Genomic DNA, 23,226 nt, shown 5'->3' on the forward strand with positions numbered 1-23,226 from the left:
GGCAGACCTAGAATGTGCCTATCATTCTATAAAGTTCTATTAGTGCTGGAACAGAGGTTAAGTGACTTGTTTAAGGTCAAACAACCAATGAAGAATAGGATCCAGGAGGGGCGCCTGGGTGGCTCATTTGGTGAAGCGTCCGACTCTTGATTTCGGCTCAGCTCCTGATCTTGAGGTTCATGAGATTGAGCCCTATGTTGGGCTCTGCCCTGACGGTGCAGCGCCTGCTTGGGATTTTTCTCTCTCTCCCTCTGCCCCTCCCTCACTCTTGCTCTCTCTCAAAAAAAAAAAAAAAAAAAAGAGCAGAATGTAGGAGGGCAAAGAGTGAGAAAGACTAACCCTTGTGGTATTTTATTTCCAGTTATTCGTGAGCCAACTCCAGGATGGTTTTTCTTCGGTTCCCTATTTTTTAAATACTGACCAAAAAATGAAAATTAAAAAGACTCTCTACTCTGTGAGCCAAGCACTGCTCTAAGGGCATATCACTGAACAAAGCCATCAATTCCTGACTCCATGGAATGTATTTGTTGGTTTGCAGTCACCAAGGGAGCTTCCCAGGTGAAATCGGAAACCAGCCCGTGAGTTCAGAAGGCAGGGAAAGATGAGAAGAGAGGCCAGCCACCCTGGGCTGGTAGGTGGCAGGTTTAGTGAGCAAAGGGAACTTGCACACAAGGCTTGTCTTGGGTGGCAGCAAGACAAACGGATCCTTGCAACTACTTGCCACATCTTCAAGTTTATAAGGGGCCTTACCTGGGCTTGGTGACGTCTGCCATGCGGGTCTTTTCAAAACCACAACACCGTCTCAAGGCTGTGTCCTCGGAGCAGCCTCTGGGAGTGGGAAGACAAACAGAACCCACATTCCAAGCACGAGGGAAGGAGGTGAGGAGCCTCTGATTGTGCCGGGGCCAGCTCACGGGCAACGGTGGTCACATCTCGTTGATGACTTTCCCCGACACTCCACTCCTCGTGACGAGTTCTTACAATCTCGCAAGCCCCACTCTTTTGCAGCAAGGGATCTCACTAGCGTGGGGTGGCTCCTGTGGCAGTTATCTGGTGCACTGGAGGCAGATGACACAGCAACAATACAGGTACATGCAAGGGAAATCACAGATGAACATGATGACTCCCCCAAATCAGTGACAAATTTTTCTACAGGAGTCTATAAGCTGAATCCCTGATTTACCAAGTCCCCTAAGCTGGAAGTCGGATCATTCAGGGTGTTCACTTGTGTCATATGATTTAGTAAAGATGACACACGGGGCGCCTGGGTGCCTCAGTTGGTTAAGCGTCCGACTTCGGCTCAGGTCATGATCTCACAGTTCGTGAGTTCGAGCCCCGCGTCGGGCTCTGGGCTGACAGCTCAGAGCCTGGAGCCTGCTTCACATTCTGTGTCTCCCTCTCTGTCTCTGCCCCTTCCCTGCTCATGCTGTGTCTCTCTCTGTCTCAAAAATAAATAAACATTAAAAAAAATTTTTTTTTAAATGACACCTTCGGGGTGCCTAGGTGGTCAGTCGGTTAAGCATCCAACTTTGTTCAGCTTGGGTCATGATCTCGCAGTTCGTGAGTTTGATCTGCGTGTCAGGCTCTGTGCTGACAGCTCGGAGCCTGGAGCCTGCTTCGGATTCTGTGTCTCCCTCTCTCTCTGCTCCACCCCTGCTCCTACTCTCTCTCTCGAAAATAAACAAACATTTAAAAAAATAAAGATGACACCTTAGCAGACTCATCAGGTATGAACACACAACATTCTGCCTGAATAATGTAGTCATTTCAGTGTTCGGTAAGGACAGGCTTTGTTGCTATTATTTAAGACTTGATAGGTCACTTTAATAAGGGCTTCTCTATGTGTTCCCAACAGGACTATGGAGGGATCAAAGATGGTGGCCAAGTGATCATATCAGGCAAAGACAGAACATTCCCACCTGGCCTTGAGGAGAGGGAGGTTGGCAACTTTAGAAACGTAACCTGGTTGTACCTACCATAAGTGCTGGCCAGGGAAGGCAGCACTGCCAGAGGGGAGGAGATGAACTTGGGGTGAGATAGTCCAGACCAGGACCCCTCCCTTCTCTCTTCTTTTGGTGGTGCGTGTTCCATCAGAGAGGGTACGTTTCAATAGATCTTGAGAGCAGATCCCATTGGAGACTGAGTACTCCCCCATCACCCAGCAGTCCCAAGTAATTCGTCCATCCTGGTGGGACATCCCATTCCACTAGATAACTCCTCCCGCAGGTGTGAGGGGGCTTGGTGTTCTCGGCAGCATAGCACATTCATACATGGTAAGAGTTGCTTAATGGCTTCCATACCTTTACAGTGTTGTGTGCCTCCATGGGGGTCTCTGGTCCGGCATATGGGACAAAAGGCCCTACTGGTTGACCATTCGAGTGTATTAAGACTGGGACAGAACTTTAATCCACCTGACCATCGTTAGTAATGTGATCTTCTTTTAATATTCCATTGTTTCTCTCTACCAACCCTGCCGCCTGTGTGTCATAGGGGAGATGGAACCGCCGTTCAATGTCATGTTCTATTGCCCAGTCTTCCAAGTCACGACTTTTGAAATGTGACCCCCAATGGCTGTCTAGTTGATGAGGGTATCTACCCATGGTCATTAGTTTTTCTCCCCTAAGGGTGGCAGCTTGGTTGGCATGGCTCCAGGGGAAAGCTTGGCTTAGGCCACATGCAGTGTCCACACAAGCCAAGGCATCTTCGGAGCCCTCCTGCAGAAGGAGGGGGCCCATATAACCAGTTTGTCGATCCCTCATCAGCTGGGAACTCTGCTGGATGGCCCCAGGTTATTTTGGTAGTTGCCTTGGGCATTATTGAAAACAGGCAGGACATGCTTCTACTGCATTAACCACGTCACAGAACTTCAAGGGCAACCTGACATCCTTGCCAACACGCCACCTTACAGGGCCATGTGGTGGCCACTCCTTCTGTGCACCCAGCCTGCTGCATCTAATGAAGAGTCAGCAGATGGGGTTCTTACCGAGTTAGGGTATCAGCTTCCTAATTGCCAGGGGATTTCAACGCCTCGTGAGCTGAGACATGGGGAACAGTGAGGACTGCCTCAGGCTCTTGCAGATGCCCCCAGATGTCTTTCTACGTAGCCTGACCCCATAGGCTTATTCACGGTCATCCATCCTGTGCACTGTCAGAGCCATCAGTGCAAAGAGTGGACGGCCAGGGCTCATGATAATCACCAGCCAGGCCACTCTGAGCCCAGCCTACTGGCTGCTGTGGGAGAGGCTCTACCTGGAGGAGTGCTGTGTGCACTGCCAGGAGTTGGTCCTCTATGGGGGTATGTGGGGCTCTGTCCCCTTTCAGAGCTGAAACCAATATCCTAGGGGTACTTTCTCCCTCTATGTTTTTCTCTGCCCCAGTGGCCAGTCCACACCTTCTGGAGTCACAGACCCATGTAACTCAGTGACAGCCTTGCTTGGGAGATGCCCAGAGCTTTGATCTGCGGCGCTGGTATTTTTGCTTTCTCAAAGACGGCTTGTTGCTCTGATGCCCCGTCCCATACGTGTCCTCTCTTTCCCAGGGAGCATAAGGATCAGAGGCGCTGTGCCAAGTGGGGATCAAAAGTCCTCCAAATTCCAAAATCCCTACAAAGACATGCACCTCTTTCACATTCTTAGGGATTGGATACGCTTGTACCTTACCGATCACAGCTTGTGGAACAACCCAAGTCTCACCTGACCAGACAACTCCCAGAATGTTATGGCAGTGCCTGGGCCTTGAATTTTCCGTGGTTTCACTCTTCATCTTTTTTTTTCTCACAGATGCTCCAACAGGGGCCCCTGGCTGGCTCAGTCAGATGAGCATTTGACTCTTGATCTTGGGGCTGTGACCTTGAACCCCATGTCAGGTGTAGAGATTACTAAGAAACAATAGCACAAAACGAATGCTCCAGCAAAGCCTGCTAGGTGTCCCAAAGCTGAGGCAAATCCTTACATGTCTTTACATCATCCATGTAATGGGCTCACTTTCCTGGTGGGGAAGGAGAATAGGGACAGGTCTCAGACTGTGCAGGTGGCCTTGGGAGAGCACTTAAAAGGTTTATTATTGGGGCTCCTGGGTGGCTCAGTCAGTTAAGCGTCAGACTTCTGCTCAGGTCATGATCTCACAGCTCATGAGTTCGAGCCCCATGTTGGGCTCTGTGCTGACAGCTCAGAGCCTGGAGCCTGCTTCAGCTTCTGTGTCTCCCTCTCTCTCTCTCTCTCTCTGCCCCTACCCTGCTTGTACTCTGTCTCTCTCTGTCTCTCAAAAATGAATAAAAAGTTAAAAAAAAGTTTTTAAGGTTTATTATTATCCCTCCCACATGAGGCAAACTGATCTTAGTTATCAGAAACCTGTCAGAGTATTTTTTTATTGCATTTCCTTGAAGATGAAGCACTTTGACAGGAATAATTTCCCCCCCAAAGCATCAGAGTAAAACAGCAACTGTCTGCAAATGACAAAAGACTTTAAAATGGCTGTGGTTGGGGCACCTGGGTGGCTTAGTCACTTAAGCGTCCAACTCTTGCTTTCGGCTCAGATCATGATCTCAGGGTCATGGGACTGAGCCCCGCATTGGGCTCCACACTGAGCTTGGGGCCTTCTTAGGATTTTCTCTTGCTCTCTTTCCGTCTCGATGCTCTCTCACTTGCTCTCTCTTTCTCTTAGAAGAAAATGAAAATAAAATTTAAAACAATCTTGAAAATCAGTGGATTGTATCATATGTCAGGAGATGATAAATGTAATGGAAAGGAAAAATTGTAAGTAATCAGACCGGGTCGGGAGGATTGGAAGTAGCAGAGGAAACAGCTGGTAAGTTGTAGTTTTAAATAGGAGATCTGGTTTGGCCTCCGTAGGAAGGTTCAGTTGAGTAAAGACTTGAAGCCTATGAGGAAGTTAGGTGTGCAGACATCTAGGCAGAGGGAATGCAGGGGCCTCAAAGTCAGAGTGTGTGCCTGGAGTATTCGGGGGAGGGCAATCAGGCCAGGGCAGCCTGGCTGGAGTAGAGTGAATTGGGGACATTCGTAAAAGGTGAAGTCACAGTGGTGGGAAAGACCATGGGGGACTTTGTAAGGACTCTGACTTTGACTTTGAGCTGGGAGGCCATGGAAGTTTTGACGGCCATGGAGGTCTGGAGGCCATGGAAGGAGGCACGATCTGCCTAATAGTTTAATGGGGTCATTCTGGCTGCTTTGTGAGAAGGCTGGCTGGGAGGAAGGAACAGAGTCACCTCAGAGGCTATGTAGCCATTCAGGAAAAAGGCAATGGGAATCTGGACAATTAGCAGTTGGTGTGGTGAAAAATGCGGTCAGATTCTACAGTTACATATTTGAAGATGGAACCGACAAAAGTTTCTGATGGATTTGATGTGGGGTTTTGAGAGCGACGAGTGAAGGATGACTCCAAGAGTTTGGGCCTGAGCAATTTTGGAGGAATGGAATTTCCACCGCTCCTAGAAGAACAGATTCGGCAGGACTGAGAGGGGTGGGGTAGGGAAACTTAGAAATTCAAATTTTGCTGATTCGATATGCCTAATAGATAATTTTTTTAAGATTTTATTTTTAATCTCTACACCCAAGAGGTTTTAAGTAATCTCTACACCCAAGAGATTTTAAGTAATCTCTACACCCAAGGTGAGGCTTGAACTCATAACCCCAAGATCAATAGTTGCATGCTTCACCAACTGAGCCAGCCAGGTGCCCCTGCCTAATAGACATTTAAGTGGAGAGATCAAGTGTGCAAATAAATATATGAATCTGGAGTTTAGGGGTAAGGTTTGGGCTGAAGGTATAAATCGGGGGTGGGGGGCAGTTATCCGCATAGATGCAGCATTTAGAGCCATGACGCTAGCTGAGACCAGAAGAATGAGTAGGTCATGAGGAGACCATAAATCGAGCCCAGACACACTTCAATCTTAAGAGATCGAGGCTATCTGGTTAATTTTATGTGTCAACTTGACTGGACCCAAGAGTCCCCAGATTAAACATTATTTGTGGGTGTGATGCGAGGGGATCTTCAGACGAGATTAGCCTTTGGCTCAGCGGACTCAGTAAAGTGGGCTGCCCTCCCCGGTGCGTGTGGGCGTCATCCAATCCATTTAAGGCCTGAATAGAGCAAAAAGCTGGAGGTAGGAGGAATTCACCCCTTTTGCTTCCTGCTTGCCTGCTTGAGTGTGGATATCTGTCTTCCCTCCTGCTGCACTGGGATTTATGCCATCAACCCCCGCCCCCCCAACTCTCAGGCCTTTGGACCCGGATCAAATGACACCACCAGCTGTCCTGGGTCTCCAGCTCACAGAAGGCAGATCGTGGGATTTCTCAGCTTCTACAATTGGCATGAGCCAATTTCTCATCTCTTTTCCTACCAGCGTCTGTACCTCCTGCTGGTTCTGTTTCCTGACTAATACAGGGCAAAGGGAGGAACCAGCAAAAAAGGTCAAGAAGGAGCAATCAGTGATGTAGGGGGAGTCTAATGTCCTGGAAGCTAAGCGAAGAAAGAGTTTCCTTCTTCCCTCTGTGCCTCCTTCGTCCATCCCCTTCTTCTATCCCAGAGGCAGGAGTTGAGAGAAGGAAAGAACAGGAATCTTGGGCAGGTCTGTGCAAGCAGGATTTGCCTCCCCTGTCTCCCCACCCAAAGGTGTCTCCTCACATTCCGCTTTTCACTCAAAAACCCGGCAGCCACAGGTGCTCAGAGGGGTGAATGAGTTCATGCATTCCTACTTCTGGGCTTTCTCTTCATTAAGAGGCTGCTGTCAGTGGGGGGCAGGGCTGATATCTAGTTGTCACGGTCTGAATTGCGTGCCCCACACCAAATTCGTATGTCAAAGCTCTAACCACTGGGACCTCAATGTGACCACCTTTGGAGATAGATAGGGCCTTTACAGAGGTAACTGCGTTAAAGTTGGGTCATTGGGGGTGCGCCCTATCCAATTTGACTGTTGTTCTTATAAAAGAGGAGATTAGGACACACACATACAGAGGAGAAGGAAGACGGTGTTTAGATACAGGGAGAAGGCAGCATCTACAAGGTCCACTGACACGCTGATCTCAGACTTCTGGCCTCCGGAATCGTGAGAGAAAAAATCCTGTTGTTTTTTCTCCGTGGCCCTTAGTTATGGTGGACTGAGCTGACGAATACACCTTTGGAGAGACATCACACCCGTTCCTCCACAGGCGTGGCATGCATAGCCTCGATGAGGATCGACTCTCAGAGGGGAAGAAAAGTTAAATTCTTGATCTTACTTACCAAAGCACACTCTTTGTACCCCTCCCCGCCCCCGTTTGTGTGTGTGCTCACACACTCGCTCTCTCTCTCTCTCTCAAAAATAAACATTTAAAAAATTTTAATGTTTATTTCTTTTTGAGAAAGAGCGAGAAAAAGAGAGAGAGAGCAGGGGAGGGACAGAGAGGGAGACACAGAATCTGAAGCAGACTCCAGGTTTGTCAGCACAGAGCCCAACACGGGGCTCGAACTCACAAACTGTGAGACCATGATCTGAGCCAAAGTTGGACGCTTAATCAACTGAACCACCCAGGTGCCCCTATACCAACATTTTTTTTTAATTAAAAAAAAATAAAGTCAAGGTTTTGGCTTTTAAGAGCTGGCACTCTTGGAAATCCAAAGGCTGAGCCCTGTTCTCATGAACAGGATTTGAGAAGATAAATAAAGGGCTCGACTGTCGCATCCCTGCTGGCTGCATAAAGCCTGGGGAAAGCAAGGGGAAAGGGGAGCAAAAGAGAGCTTAGATTCTAGAGCGTTTCTGTCAGGTCTCTGTGTCCCACACGATTTGGGGCATGAGAAGGCAGAACAACTCGTTCTTGCGTCCAGGTAAATCCTGTGTAGGTGGCGAAGGTCCAAGAGAAGTGGCCCTGCATCCACAGAAGAGCAAAAGGGAAACAGGTCGATCTAGGAGAAAGGGCCTGAGCACCCTGGGTTTCCGGGGGTACAGGAGAGCTCCTGATGGGAAAAGAACAGGCTAGAAGCAGGCCACCTGATGGGGCTGGCCGTCAGAATGTGGAGGACCCTGGGACTGGAACTGGATACGGAGACATGCGTGTGGGCAGCAAATTCTGGACCCTGCGCTGATGACTAAAAGCAACTGTGATAGGAAACCCTGGTTGGATTCCTCTCCCTCCGTGCCCCCGTGCCCACACCCTGGCTCTCTCGAGCACAGGTGCCAGCCGGAGGAGGAAGAGGGAAAACCCGAGTTGACTGAAGACCTGCTAGTGGGACAGAGTCCGAGCTGAATTGGCAAGACGGGGTATTCTACCATTAGGTACGATGGCACCGTGAGAGGGCAATGAAGTTCGGTTACTGAAAATTAGTGGCATAAGATTTGCTCCCCTGAGGCTGTGGTTTATGAAATCCATGCCCATGACAGCAAACAAGAGCCAGGGTGAAGACAGGGTGAGCTGGGGAAAGACGAAAAGACAGTTTGGGAAAGACCACGAGCACCAGGAGATGGGATGCGGGGGAGGGGTGAATTCCACTGTTTGGCTGGTGTCATCCTGGGTGGCACCTCAAAACCAGGTGCAGGCCTCTCAGTCACGCAGGCATGCGCGCACACACACACACACACGCACACACACACCCTTAGCATCCGGCAATCACAGCTCCCAACCCAAAGGAATTATCTGATGGTTGGAATCCGAACTCTCCTCCTAAGCAAAGTATCCCACAAAGTTCAAGGTGGATGGTGTGTAAGATCACTTTATTTCCCAGGGCAAAGGTTATGTGACACCCACTGGACCCCGCGTGAAGCATTAGAAGCCGACTATGCATATGTTCAGCACAGGTTGCAGGAGCTGTCCCTCCTCTAGAAGTGCCGCTTTGTGTCATGGCTAATGGTAACCGTGCGACGTGCAGGGAATGACCCTGGACGCCACGACGGGGCGAGCTGTTCTGCCCAAACTCTCCTCTTTTAGCCAGGGAGGGCCTTTTACAGAAAGCCTTGTAGTTTTCACGATGAGACGACTATGCGTTAGAGCTTTGGCCCCAAATCACCACCACACTTGAACCGTTTTGGGTCAACAGCCCCGTGAAACCTGGCAGAAGAAAAGAATATGTATTGTGAAACCGTCTAAACCCCCCGGTGGCTATTTCCACACAGACGTGGCGACGAAGCGCATTCTTCTGGATTAGTAACGAAAGCTCAGAAAGCAGAGAAGAGCCGCGTGGGCTTCGGCTGGCTGGCTCTCCCCTCAGGAGCGCTCCACATCACCTCCCGGTAGGAGGGGCTTTTCACATCTTGGAGAGCCTGAGGTCGTAGGTGACCATGTTGAAGTTGTCCCAGGCAAAGAGCTTCTTCTCCAGGGGATTGTAGTCCACCATGCTGCTGTACTTGTAGCGGTTCTTGAAGGGGACGGTCAGGGCCCTGCTGCGCCCTGTGCCCGTGTCATACGCAAAGTTGATGGTGGCATCGGGTGCCGAGTAGCTGCTGACGGTGTACAAGTGGCCGCAGATGATGAAGGCATTGGCCACTGACTGCTTTCGGATGTTAGTCTCCCAGGTTCGTTCAAGTTCCAGACTCTCCGGGTTCAGTTTGGAGAGGACGATGGCGCCTTTGGCCTCCTGGGTGCTGTAGATGACCCAGAGGCCCGTCTCGTCCACAGCCAGGTCAATGTCCGTGTAGCCGCCCCAGGAGTACGGGAACTGCCCGTGGTAGCCCGCCCCGGGGATTTCCTTCTCAGCCTTCACTGTCTCGGTGTTGAGCTCATATCTGATCACGGTTCTGGACTCGGCCCCCTGGAAGTAGAGGCTCCCCCGGTACACCACGGCGCCCGTGCTTTCCAGCGGCCTGGGCAGCACGTGAACCTTGGAAGGGTAGCCCTGCAGGAACTGGCTGCTGAGGTCGTACTCGAACACCTGGCGGATGTCCGTGCCCACGGTGTCGATTCGCCACGTGGTCTCCTGGGTGTAGGGGTAGGTGGGCTTCGGGTCTCTCATCCACACGCCGTACTTGCCCGTGATTGTCTCAGCTCTTCTCAGGGTGAGCGGCTCCCCTACCCAAACCAGTTCTCCGCATCCTGGTGAATGAAAGGCAAACCGACTCGTAAAACGCCTTTCCACCACCTTTCTACCACGTGGAAGCGGTAAAAGCCAGAAGGCCGGAGACAGAGCATCTGGGTTTGAACTCGGGTTCCGCCAGGGCACCTGGGTGGCTCCGCCAGGTAGGCATCTGACTTTCGATTTCGCCTCAGGTCATGATTTCACGGTTTTGTGAGTTCAAGCCCCGGGTCGGGATCTGAGCTGACATCATGGAGCCTGCTTGGGATTCTCTCTCTCTCTCTCTCTCTCTGTCTCTCTGTCTCTCTCTCTGCCCCTCTCCTGCTCGCACTCTCTCTTTCTCAGAAATAAATAATAAATTAAAAACTTTTAAAGTCAGGCTCTGCTATCCGCTGGCTGTGTGACTTTCAGGTCCCTCAGCCCCCTCAACCTCGGCTCTCTCATTTGTAAAGGGGTATAGTGTTTTGGGTAGTAGAGACGTTGGAAACTTTAAATGTAATTATACGTATTAGGTGCTTGGCATAGAGTAAATGCCCAGTAAATATTATGTGCTCAATATGCCGTATGGATTGGACTTCTCCTACTCGCTGTCAGTTGTAAAGATGAAGGCTGTACCGAGGGCTTCAAACTGTGTTTCTAATATTTGATTTAAGCCGGGTGGGAACTCATGGGTATTCATCATACTACTGTTTATGACTTTCCTGTCTAATTTACTTCATTTTGAAAAATGAAACAAGGGGCTCCTGGGTGGCTCAGTCGGTTAAGCGTCTGACTTCAGTCCAGGTCATGATCTCACAGTTCGTGAGTTCAACCCCGCGTCAGGCTCTGTGCTGACAGCTCAGATCCTGGAGCCTGCTTCGGATTCTGTATCTCCCTTTCTCTCTGCTCCTCCCCTGCTCACGCTCTCTCTCTCTCCTTCAAAAATAAACAAACATCCCCCCCCCAAATTTTTTTAATTAAAAAAAAAGAAACAAAAATCAAGTCATTATAATAAACTCTATAAAATGAAGTTCTTCAAGCCCTAACCAATGGACCACATAGTTTAGGCACCATTTAAATACAATAAAACCTGAACATAATTTTTTAAATGTAGTGAAGAAATGGTTGAAAACTTAGATTCCGTGGAAATAAATGCAACAGATCTCTGTGCTTTTCTCAATGTCCTTCTAGAAAATGGGAAGTCTCTGCTGCTCATGTCTCAGGGAACCCTACTCTGGGTATTTCAAAACTTCCCACCACCATACATGCTCTTCTGCTTGGAATAATTGTCCGTGACACAGATAGTCACAGTTTCTGAAAACCACAGTGTTTGCCTTAAAGTCAGGCTTTCAGGGAACACTTGGGAGAGGGGGGCAATACCTCAGGACCCAAAGTTCAGAAAAGATACCTTTAGTAACAGAGCCAGTCGGTTAAGCGGTTAAGCGTCCAACTTCAGCTCAGGTCATGATCTCACGGCTCACGAGTTCAAGCCCCGCGTTGGGCTCTGTGCTGACAGCTCGGAGCCTGGAGCCTGCTTGGGATTCTGGGTCTCCCTGTCTCTCTCTGCCCCTCCCCTGCTTATGTTCTGTCTGTCTGTCTATCTCTCTCTCAAAAATAAACATTAAAAAAATTCTTTTAAAAATAATTCTATGTGGCAATCAAGTGGGTGAAATAAACATATCTCTCCTCTTCCCACCACCCCTCACCCCTCCCTAAGCCTCCACCCTCTGCAGCCCACTTGAGCCCACCACCCCCCACGTGGGTGATGAGATGTAAGGCTTTGCTAGGGAAAGGCGGACACCTGCCAGCATGCCCTGGAAAGCTGGCAGAGAGGGGCTCTTCCTCTCCCCCCTCCCTTCTCTCTGCCAGGGCTCATTGATGACCTGCCCTCCGCCAAAGTGGGCTGACCAACTCTGAGCACAGAGCTAGTCATGGATCAAGACCACGTGTGTACAAAAGGGAAGAAATTTAATTTTATACCAGGGTCTCCCTCTTCACTCCTGGGATGGCCAGATGGACTCTCCTTCAGGATTCGGGAAGCAGGAACCTCAGTTAACTCTGACTTCAGTTCCTGGAAGTTGACGGTCTCCACGTTCCATTTAGAAACTATATTAAAAGAAAGAGACAAACTCGTACTATGAGGAAGAATGGCCCAATGACTGTGTTGAGGATGGTATTTAAATAGGCTTCCAGAGATAAGATGATGTTTGAGATTTGTTTTAAGATAGTGCCTGGCTGGCTCAGTCAGAGGGCCTGTGACTCTTGATCTGGGGTCATGAGTTTGAGCCCCATGTTGGGTGTAAAGATTAATTAAATAAATAAAACTTTAAAAGGAGATAACAAGGGACACTTGGGTGGCTCAGTCAGTTATGTATCCCACTCTTGATTTCGGCTCAGGTCATGACCCCAGCCGGGGTCATGGGATCAAGCCCCGAGTCGGCTCCACACTGAACATGGAGCCTGCTTAAGATTCTCTCTCCCTCTGGGGCACCCGGGTGGCTCAGTCGGTTGAGACTTCGGCTCAGGTCATGATGTCACGGTTCAGGAGATCGAGCCCCACCTCAGGCTCTGTGCTGACAGCTCAGAGCCTGGAGCCTGCTTCGGATTCTGTCTCCCTCTCTCTCTGCCCCTCCCCTGCTCACACTCTCTCTCCCTCTCTCACAAACAAACATTAAAAAAAAAAACTCATCGGACAGCTGTCAGAACTGGGGTTCATGTTCTCTCTACTGTTATGAATGTGTGGAAGATTTCCATGATAAAAAGCTCACAAATAATACATTGCATAGCGACATGCCTAGCACAGAGTAGGGTATTCAAAATAAAATAAAGTAAGCTCGTGCCCCTTAAAATAATTCCCACTAGCGGGTCTAATTTATTAGCAGGTGATTCTGGGATATTCAGAAGGCCCTTAGCATTTTCTGGGATGCCTGAAATTCAACAATCAACAACTCCCTGCATGACATAAGGTTCTTCCTGGTCATGATGCAAATGTTCCTATAAGAAGTAATACATTCAGCTCTACATGGCCAATTGAAATATGCTGTCAGAACCCTTTCTGAGACCAGTTTTGGACCAGGAGAAAGTGTGCAGGGCTCCTATAGGAATTTGTGGGCGGGGGCGGGGGTTGTGTATAGAGAAGGGAAGGGGTGTGTGTGGGAGGCACTGGTGAGACCTAAAGTTACCACACCGTGTCACACACTGCTACTCTGGGTTAGGGTTAGTGTTATACAGGAGTCCCTGGATCCAATAAAAAAGCAGCAGCCACCGCAGGTACGTCTGGTGAGGCCTGCAGGTCAGGAGCTGATCGCTGATGAAAAGACACTGATCCCAAGGGGAAGGCACTGATCCCAAGTGGGAAGGCACACCCACACCCTAAGGCCCACATGGGGAAGCGCCAGGGGTCACTCAGGAGGGAGGGGAACATGGGCAGGAGCCTTTACTGTTTTTTCCTGTGGGAAGGAATGAGCCAGGCCAGGTAAACAGGTTTAGGATTGGCTGGCGTGAATAATTTCACCAGGCCTGGGGCATAGGGGCTGTCCCTGGTTGTCTGGTACCGGGCTCGGAGGAGATGAGAGCAGGCGGACGGTCCCTTGACTGTGATCACTGATAGAGACCGGGTGGGGCACGGACGCTGGGTGGGTGGGCTTGCGCGTGAGAAGCGAGCTGGCAGGTGGGTCCAATGCTGTCTCTAGGAATTGGCTAATCTGCGAGGCCCAGACGTCAGAGCATCAGAATAAAATGCTTAGAATGGTGGCCTGTTCTCTTGCTGGCCATCTCAGTCAGTTCTCGGCCCCCGGGGTGACCGCCCCGCTCGGGGTTCCCACGCCACTGTCCCCGAGGGCAGTCAGTGTGGTGACTGGGGCTGGGCTCCTGCATAGTGGAGAAGGTCAGGCAGACATTCTGTCTTCTGTCACTTGTTAGCTCAAGTTGCCCTTCAGGCACAGATTACAATGGAATGCTTAACCCTTCTGGCTCTGCCACATTTCATCAGTCTTCAGCCACACATTCTTCGGTGAACGACAGTACCAGAAGGCGGTGGGGAACACTTCCTATCCAGCCTAGAAGCTCTCGGGCTTGGGGTGCCTGGGGAGCTCAGTCAGTTGGGCATCCGACTCTTGATTTCGGCTCAGGTCGTGATCTCATGGTTTGTGAGTTCCAGCCTCTCATCCGGCTCTGTGCTGACAGCTCAGAGCCTGTTTGGGATTCTCTCTCTCCCTCTCTCTTTGCCCCTCCCCAGCTCAGGCACCTGTACATGCATAATAAATAAATAAACTTAAAAAAAAAAAAAAAGCTCTCAGGCTTGTGGGGCTGTGTAGCTGAGCTGTGGCCCTCCTCCGGCTGCCGCCTGCCCTGCTCTCTGCCGGCCTGTGACTGTCCTGAGGGCCTGCATCCTCCTGCTTGGGTGTCCCCCAGTCCAGAGTGGGCTGTGTGAGCACTTGAGAGCCTTCAGCCAAAATGTGTGGCCAACTGAGGGCATCCTAGCTATGCAGCCCTAACTCCAGGGGCGAGTGGGGACACCCCCAAGGACATGGCAGGTCTTCAGTGTCCCCAGTCTCGGGGAGCTGCCCATCCATCTAAATAGCCAGCCCCTCCGGGACACCTACACTGCAAGGTTGTGCCGGTTGTGGAGATACAGGGTGAATGAGATACACTTGTCCACGGCCTTGAGGAATTCAGGGGCTGGCTGAGGAGTCACATGGGTTCACTCCAGGCTGCTTTGGGAACAAGGTCCCCTTGGACAATACAAATGTCTCCGCGAGCATCTTGGGAAATGAATTTGGTTCCCTGAATCTGCTTCTGTCTGCCTGAAGATCTACGGAGGTGAGGAAGCTCCTCTGCTCTTTACTCCCAGCTTGCCTTGACAGGGCAGAGGCTGATTCACTAGCTCATGGGTATTTTTCCCAGACCAACTTGGGGACTGTCACCAGCCACTCCTTCCTGTCCAGGGCTGGCGACCCCCACACTTGAGCCAGGGAATTGGTGCTGCCTGTGGGCAGCATGGCAGAGGGGCGGGGTGTCTGAGGTTCCCTGCTCTTCTGTGCCGCCAGGAGGAGGTAAGAGTGAGGGACCTCTTCCTCTTCGAGGGAAGAGCAGAGCGGTTCGTAACTATTCCTGCTTCCTGGAGCACAGGCCTCCCCGCTCTCCATCTGCCTCTCCCGCCCCTACGCCTGCTCTCTTAGGCCTAAAACACAGCGAGGGAGCCTTGACCCCTGGCTATGGGGAGCACCCCCCCTCCACTCCCCTCACTCCCCCCCCCCCGCCGTGCCTGGCCGACCTCTCAGGCTGAGCAGAGGCAACTTCTCAAAATCAGCAAACTCCCTGAGGTGAGCTGTTTGCTTTTCCTCTGTACCTTTCCTTGGACCATCACGGACCATTCCTCAGAACAATTCCAAACTTCTTTTGTTTCCATTCATTCTCAGAACACCGGAGCGAGTGTAGGCAGTGTGAGGTGAGAGACAAATACTGCAGTGGCAGCTGTACAAAACTTCTAGAGAGTTCCCTTGCCCCACCCCAGGTCCCCACCTTTCGGCTCCAGGACCCACGGTTGCCATACTAGGGCCACTGTGAGCCACGCGGCCCCCGTGCCGGGCCCTTCCTCTGTGCATCTGGTGCACAGTGCCTTATCCTGTGAACGTGACCGGGGTGATCACGGGGCGTAGCGACTTCCTGAGAAATAGACACAGGCCGAGAAAAGGAAAGGGACATGCCTGCAAATCAATGAGAAGAAAATTAAGAGAAAGGCCCTCTTTACCCACAGAGGGGAGAAAGTGGGGGAAACAAACCCGAACAGGCATTCTCCCAGGAGACTTGCCCGAAGACAGCTGACATACTGGCCCCGAAATACTGAAAACAGATGCTTTGGGGAAAGGGATGATTAACAGGTATTTATAGCTCTTTCCACCTTTTGAAGCAGTTTCATATAAGTTCTTTATGTGATCTGATACTTTCACAGCTTTTAAAAAAAAAATGGAAGAAGGCTTTAGGGCTGCAGTCCGCACCTCATGTAATTGTTGCCACCACTTACTACGTGCCTCTTGCGAGCCGGGGACTGTGCTAGGAGCTCGCTGTCATTACCTCTCTTCCACATAACAGTCCTGATGCGGACTATATTCTCTTCGTTTTGCAGAAAAGGAAACTGAGGCACAGGGAGGTTAAGTAACTTGCCCGAGGCCACACAGCTGGTTAGTGGTGGGACTAGGATTTGAACCTGGGTCTGTCTAGGCCATGGCAATTGTGAACCTTTCCTCCCTGCGGTGGGGAGGTTGGTCGGTTATAAATTGATGGCCCCTCGGTGCCAAATGCACACTTCCATATATGTTTTCTGAAAAACGAGGCATTTCTCCTTTCTAGTGAGCACGATGTCAGGCTTCCTCAGTAGAGGGCGCTGGGGGGAGATTGTGGAAGGAAGTTGTGGGGGGGGTGGTGTGGAGGGAGGCTGGACTAGCCGTGTGAGGGTGAGGACATCTGGTGGAGTCCTGCCCCAGCCAAGACTCGGTTCCTCTGCGACCCTGCAGCCTCTGCCCGATCATGACCTTTCCACAGCCCTGTCAACACAGAACCCAGAGTCCCTGCAGAGGCCCCCCCGTGCTCTGCCGGCCTCCTCTACAGGCCCCCAGCCGGCTCCGCAGCTGTCCCTGACCCCAGCGTCCCACACCACGGTCACCCTCCGGAGCTGGCCATTCGGCTCCAGCCTGGACAAAGTGGCCAGCTTCTCTGCTATCCGATGGGCTGGCCCTCACCTTCCTCTGTGAGGCCCGACCTGGTCCAAGTTTGTCCTTCCTCTGGGACCTTCCCTCAGCCCGAAGGTGCCAGGTAGAGCTTACTTATTCAGCTCATATTGTGCTTTCATTCTACCTGATTCTTTCTATTAAGAGGCCCTGGCGGGGACGCCTAGATGACTCAGGCCAGTTGAACGTTGGACTTTTGCTCACGTCATGATCTCATGGCTCATGGGTTCGAGCCCTGCATCGGGCTCTGTGCTGACAGCTCAGAGCCTGGAGCCTGCTTCGGATTCTGTGTCTCCTTCTCTCTCTGCCCTCCCCCTCACACTCTGTCTCTCTCTCTCAAAAATAAACATTAAAAAAAAAGAGGCCCTGGGGCACCTGGGGGGCTCAGTTGGTTAAGCATCTGACTCTTGATTTCAGCTCAGGGCATGATCTCACGGCAGTGAGTTTCAGTTGCCAGTCGGGTTCCCAGCTGAGCTGAGCATGGGGACTGCTTGGGATTCTCTCCCTCCTTCTGCCCCTCCCCCACTAATTCTCTCTGTCTCTCTCTCTGTCTCTCTCTCTCAAGCATATAAAAATAAATAAATAAAAATTAAAAAATAAACACTAAAAGGCCATGACATAACCCGCAGCGTGGAGTCTATGCCCTGACTGGACGCAGACCCGTACCTGAGGCTTTTCCAGCAGCTTCAGACAAGCTGCTCAGAACTGGGGGGAGTGACTCACTCCTGGACCCGAGCTCAAATGCCAGCGGGTGGCACGCACAGCTCCCAGGTGGCACACACTAGGGAGCCCAGGCTTCTGGCTGGCTGCCAAAGAAGAGGTGGCCCCGGTGTGTGGCTGCTGCTGAGTTCCTTTCCTGGTCCCACTGAGGTCCTCACAGCTCTGCGCAGAGGGCCCTTTTCTTCCTCCGTCCCGTCTTCCCTCTCTCTCTCTCTCCCCTGTCTCTCTGCCCCATCCCCACGCCTCTCCTCCCTCTTTGCCAGAACCACACCTCACTTGCTTTCTTAGCAGTAAACGAGAACCATAGTGAAGCAGTTAGTCAGGGAATGGCTTCCAGAACAACAGCAAGGCCCTTTCTCCGTTGGCAGGTGGGATGGTAGGCTGACAAGTCAGCTGGCTGCTTCTTGCTTGTTTCAGCCAGGAGCATCTGGCAATGGTGAGCTCCCAGGGCAGAGCCGTCTGGCATGAAGACAGAGGCCTGTGGGAGAGGATGCATGGGGTGGGGGGGGGGGGCGGCAAAGGTGGGAAGCAGCTGTGTGAGGGAGCCAGGACTGGGACTGGGCCCGAGTCGTAGCTTCCTAGTTCGGGCTTGCCACGTCCCTGCTGTGTGACTTTGGGCAAGTTGCTCGACCTCTCTGAGCCTCGGTATTCTTAGTTCAAACTATAAACGAAATGTCCTCGATAAAAATGTGTCAAAATCAAAATTTCTCTGGAATGTTTTAAAATCGCTCATATTTCCTTCCGAACGTGGGGAGAAAACAAAAAGAGGTTATGAAAATATTAAGGACTGTATTGTATCCAATAGCTAAAAAATTTTTAGGGCTTTTATTTGTTTGTTTCTCTTAAGATTCAGTCCTTCCGTGGTTGAAAAGTTCATGCCTATTGCAAAATTCTGGAAACTTTCTGCATGCTCTGCCCTTTGTCCCTTACCTCTGCTTTGCAGACACATTCTAGGGAGCTTAAGCCAGAAACTCCCAGGAAAGCGAAGATTAGCCAGCAGACTAATGTCCCGGGTGTTACGCCAACATGTACTGTCTCTGGGATCAATGTGCATGCCAAAATATTATGTACGGGTAAACGTTATAATCATTAAACGGCGTTTTAAAACAGTAGGGCAGCAGGAGCACAAGAAGCCCTTCGTCACGATGCATTTACTGCGCTCAGAGTGCTGCCTGCTTCTGCCCACTACCTCTCATCTGCGTGGTCACCCCCACAGGGGATTGCTATCTTAGCCCTTGCCTTGAACACCTCTGGTGCTCCTCCTCCATGTCCTGCCCACCTTTTCCCAGCCATTGCCGTGGCAACCTTTCGTGTGCAGGTGTCATCGGCCGGGACCTGGCTTCCGCTGCCCTGCCCCAGCTTCTCTGACTCCACAAGAGCCAGTCTGGTGCCCACATCTGTGCATCATGGGAGCGGGATCCACGAATGAATGCTCCCTCCCTTGGCTGCATTCTTTTTTTCTTTGTTTAACATGTTTATTCTTTTTTTTTAAATTTTTTTTTTAACGTTTTTATTTATTTTTGGGACAGAGAGAGACAGAGCATGAACGGGGGAGGGGCAGAGAGAGAGGGAGACACAGAATCGGAAACAGGCTCCAGGCTCTGAGCCATCAGCCCAGAGCCTGACGCGGGGCTCGAACTCGCGGACCGCGCGATCGTGACCTGGCTGAAGTCGGACGCTTAACCGACTGCGCCACCCAGGCGCCCCTGTTTATTCATTTTTGAGAGAGAGCACAAGTGGGGAGGGAAAGAGAGAGACGGGGAGAGAGAGAATCCCAACCTAAGCAGGAGTTTCGCTGCCCGCACAGAGCCCGCCGCGGGGCTCGAACTCACAAACCGTGAGATCATGACCTGAGCTGAAGTCGGACACTCAACTGACTGAACCACCTGGGTGCCCTCATTCTACACAGCTCCCCGGCAGGGCTTGGTGGGGTCAAGCCTCCACCATCCACTGTGGGGACCCACTGGGGAATGCCCCCTCCCTCCTTACGTGCTCGCTTTCCTTCTCTGACTCGCTCTCCCCTGCCCCTGATTCCTGATCTCCCTGGGATTAGACCCACGTAAATCACTGCATAAAAGCCCCCACCCCAGGCTTCTCTCTGGGAAGTACAGACTGAAGCAGACGCAAAGTAAAGGGGAAAGTGGGCTTCTCTTGGGACACTGCTAACTGACTCTGAGAGATCTTGTGGTAATCTGTGTTTTTCTCTTGGGGCTTATTTAATAGGTGTCCAGACACTCTGCTGCAAAATTATTACGACAAAATTGTATATATACTATCTCAACTCTCTCACACACGCACGCGCGCGCACACACACACACACACACACACACACACACACATGAACAAGGGGTTTCTGTGATTCTAAGAAGATCTTTTTTCTATGTAACAATTACACCATAAAGACAGTGGTGGTGACAGTCTGAATGGCAGACGAAGAAAAAGTCCACCTTCTGTGGCCTCCCTGGGCTGGGCTCCCGCAGCCTCCCCTGCCCTCACCCTCAGTTCTTGCCGCCCCTGCATCGAGCACAGCCGCACTTAACCTCCAGCTGCCCAGAAAGCCCTTTCTTTACCCTCAGATTTAAGACCTCGAAGCCTATCTTTGGTTCCAAACATTTCTTTCCCTGATGTTTAAATGCACACTTCCTGTTTTTTACCATTAGGTTCTATAAACCAGGGGTCACCTCAGGGTCCCCGAAGGGCCGCTGGACCTCAGGAAGGGGAGGAACTGAATTTGAGTTTTGGCTCTGCCTTTAGCTGGCTAGGTGGCCATGGACCAGCTCTGGACCTCAGTTTCCACATCTGCACAAATGAGCCAGTGGATCAGATGCTTTCCAGGCCACTTTGCAGCTCTACGTTCTTGTGCTAATGTAATTTCCTGCTCATGAAAAAAAAAAAAAAAACCCATGGCTAAAAAGAGTTTCCAAGCTTGGAGTTCACTCTAATGGGCTGTTGTCCTTATTTCAAAAGTAGAGTAGCTGGAAAGAACAAAAAGAAATGTAAAATTAGAAAACACATCTCATAAATTCCCCAAGGCTTGTTAAATGACCACAGGGCAATAAAAGGCTATTTGCCTCTGTTTACATACACACATACACACACACACACACACGGGTTTTTGTCGAGAATGTGACTCCATTCACTTAACAGTCTGAAATAAGTAATCTTCATAATGTTCCTATTAATACTAATTCTTTTACTTGTGCTCAAAGACTCGAGTTCAGCAAGTTTTAGTGCGACCACTGATCACCGAGCAACCCGGGGCCCTTCGGGCCTCATTTTCTTTTGTTGTAAAATTTAGCATCAAATCTCTTCCAACTACAGCAATACGGGGTCTTTAAAAATCCTTTCCATCTTAGAGTTATTTCGTGAGCCCCACAAACATCCTTCACAGTAGACATTCTCATTAGCACGTGGGGTAAGAAGTCAAGGTCCAGAGGGTAAAGGACTTGCCCAAGGTCACATACAGGCTTTGATGTTTGTCAGTCTCGCTTATTTGCAGACTTTGCCTTTTATGTAGAAAGCCTTTTTAGAAAATAATTTCCCATTGTTTTATTCTGATGATCTCCAAGCCTTTTGAAAAGTTGAAAGAATAGTACAATAAGTCCCCCCCTCCTCGCCACGTGCTGTTCACAGAGAGTCACCAGTTGTGAAAACTTTGGTGCATTTTTTTACCTTCCTTTCTGTCACTCTTTCCATATTTACAGTCTTTGCTGAACCGCCTGAAAGGAAATTGCAACCATTCTGACACCTTTCCCCTAAGGACTTGAGTATGTACTCTCAGAAGATACTCTCCCTAACCACCACACCATCTCTCGCCCAAGAAACTGAGCAGTCATCAATAGCATGACCGTAGAAGCAGCCGATATTCAAATATCATCAATGATTCCAAGCCTGTCCCTGTAGCTTTTTTTTCCCCTGGATGTAGGAGCCAGTCCAGAGCCAGGCACTGCATTTGGCCACCGCATCTCTCTAGCCTCCTTCAATCTAGAACAATCCACCTGTCCTCTTTCTTTCTTGATGGTGACATCTCTGAAGAGTCTGGACTAACTGTCCCACAGTTGGATTTCCTTGCTTGTTTCCTCCCGATTGGAAAACTTCTCCAACAGTGAATATTTGGGAGCACAGCTTCAAAAAAAGTGACACAAATACTATCTTCCCAACTAATGGGGAGAGTGTGCCCCCCGTTGCAGCCAACACTCACGGACTCACCTTCAAGCAGGGACAAGGACGAACAGCCCAGCATCTTAGAAAGAGCCACCTCAAGGAGTTGCCTGGTGACTTAAAAGCAGAGGTCCTCGGATTGGGCAAAGAGGCCGAAAATTCGCAAAGACAACATATTGAGGAACCCGACAAAGAGTCACCACCTCTTTATTTTGCCAAGAAAGGACATGAAAAAATCCCCACCGTCTATCATGATTTCATAAATCGATTGTCAGGTCATTTTAACAACAAGAGGCAGGAATCACAGTCTCCAAAGAAAGACCCACCGAAGGGGTAGTTTTCTAAAAAGCCTAGTTGGGAACCTTCTACTGATCATCTACATATACGTCTCACCTGGTCTCCTATTTCTCATTTTATCGTCACTGTGAGAACCATCCCGGAAGCCACAAGAGCTCGGGACCGCTGACCCGAACAAAGCTCCCAGGAGCGAGATGACTAGTAACCTGTGAGGCTGATTGCTCCCCTGGATTCGTCTGCCTCGTGCTGGACGTGCAGCCTCCGGAAGAGAGGGGAGGGCGGGAGAGCAAGCCTGGACCACCTGTAACAGGTCACTATGAGCCATGCCACCTTCTGGACTCGGGGACCCCTTCACCCCACATTCTTACCTTCCCTGGAACCTGATGGCACATCCTGAGGGGTGCCACGGGACTGGGGACACTGGCCCCTTTTGAGCCTTGCCACCTCCTGGCTGCTGCTGTCCAGTCTCCGGGCCAGATCCTCATTCTCTTCCCTCAGTCGCCTCTTCTCTTCCTCCAGAGCTGACTTGTCCCGGAGGAGGTTGCTGTAGGAAGCCTCCAGCTCCCTGTTTTGGCTTTCCAGCTGTTCTCGCTCCCTTCTCATGGCGCCCAGCTCCCTCTGCAGCCCCTCCTGGGTCGCCGAGGGCCCAGCAGCCTCGTCCAGGGTCAGCTGGTGGACGAGGCCCTCCAGGGACCTGAGCCGGGCTTTGGTGGATTCCAGGTCTGCCCGCTGGGCACTGCTGTCTCTCTGCAGGTCCTGGATGGCTGACATGGCCTGGCCCTGCTCAGGGCAGCTGGACTCGTTGGGGCTGGCCACACTGAAGGTGTACTGGCATCGGCCACTCCGGTCATTGGCTTTCCGGAGCTGGGCTGTCCTGGCCCCTAAACCCCATACCAGACAGGCTAGAAGTAGCAGCTGGATGGCTGGCATCTCCGGCCTGCAGCGGCAGTGATGTGCAGAGACCGGGCAAGGCTTCGACAGCTCTCCTCCTCTGGGAGGTGTCTGGACGGGTGGCCCTGCCGGTGCACGCCTTGGCTTCACAGAGGTTTATATATACTGGAGAGCCACCCCTGCACTGGAGGGGGAGGTGGCCACGTGAGGCTGGGTGGGGCCATGCACAGGGGAATTGTTTTCTCACGGCCAGCAAAACTCTTAGAATATGACACTCCAGAAGTCTGTTTTGAATTTCTTTGAAAAAAGAACGTCTCGCTTTATGCACCCCGTATCCCTCTGATATTCTCCCCCATATCCCCACCCTGTCTTGTGCCCACGCATTCACACGCGCCTACTTCATCCAATGGGAACTACTTGTGTGTCAGTTTCAATAAGGATTTATTTCTGG

The 23,226-nt window shown here is 50.9% G+C and overlaps 1 protein-coding gene across 1 annotated transcript; it reads right to left on the reverse strand.

Annotated features, from left to right (window-relative positions):
* Positions 1–8,687: 8,687 nt before the first annotated feature.
* MYOC (myocilin) lies at positions 8,688–22,928 on the reverse strand. The gene is made up of 3 exons (XM_043567762.1): positions 22,253–22,928; positions 11,959–12,084; positions 8,688–10,019 (listed from the first exon to the last, which is right to left on the reverse strand). The coding sequence occupies exons 1-3, from the start codon at positions 22,812–22,814 to the stop codon at positions 9,235–9,237; spliced, it is 1,473 nt and encodes a 490-aa protein (XP_043423697.1). The 5' UTR covers positions 22,815–22,928; the 3' UTR covers positions 8,688–9,234.
* Positions 22,929–23,226: the final 298 nt, after the last annotated feature.

This window comes from Prionailurus bengalensis, chromosome E4, assembly GCF_016509475.1.
Source record: "Prionailurus bengalensis isolate Pbe53 chromosome E4, Fcat_Pben_1.1_paternal_pri, whole genome shotgun sequence".
NCBI lineage: Eukaryota > Metazoa > Chordata > Mammalia > Carnivora > Felidae > Prionailurus > Prionailurus bengalensis.

What these genes read in the sequence shown, in the direction of transcription:
- MYOC (XM_043567762.1), bottom strand. Translation starts at nt 22,814, where the DNA reads ATGCCAGCCATCCAGCTGCTACTTCTAGCCTGTCTGGTATGGGGTTTA. An exon ending in GCCATCAGGTTCCAGGGAAG is followed by an intron (nt 12,085 to 22,252) that starts GTAAGAATGTGG and finishes CTTTTAATATAG; the next exon opens with TTTCTAAATGGAACGTGGAG. An exon ending in GAGTGAAGAGGGAGACCCTG is followed by an intron (nt 10,020 to 11,958) that starts GTATAAAATTAA and finishes TTCATTCACCAG; the next exon opens with GATGCGGAGAACTGGTTTGG.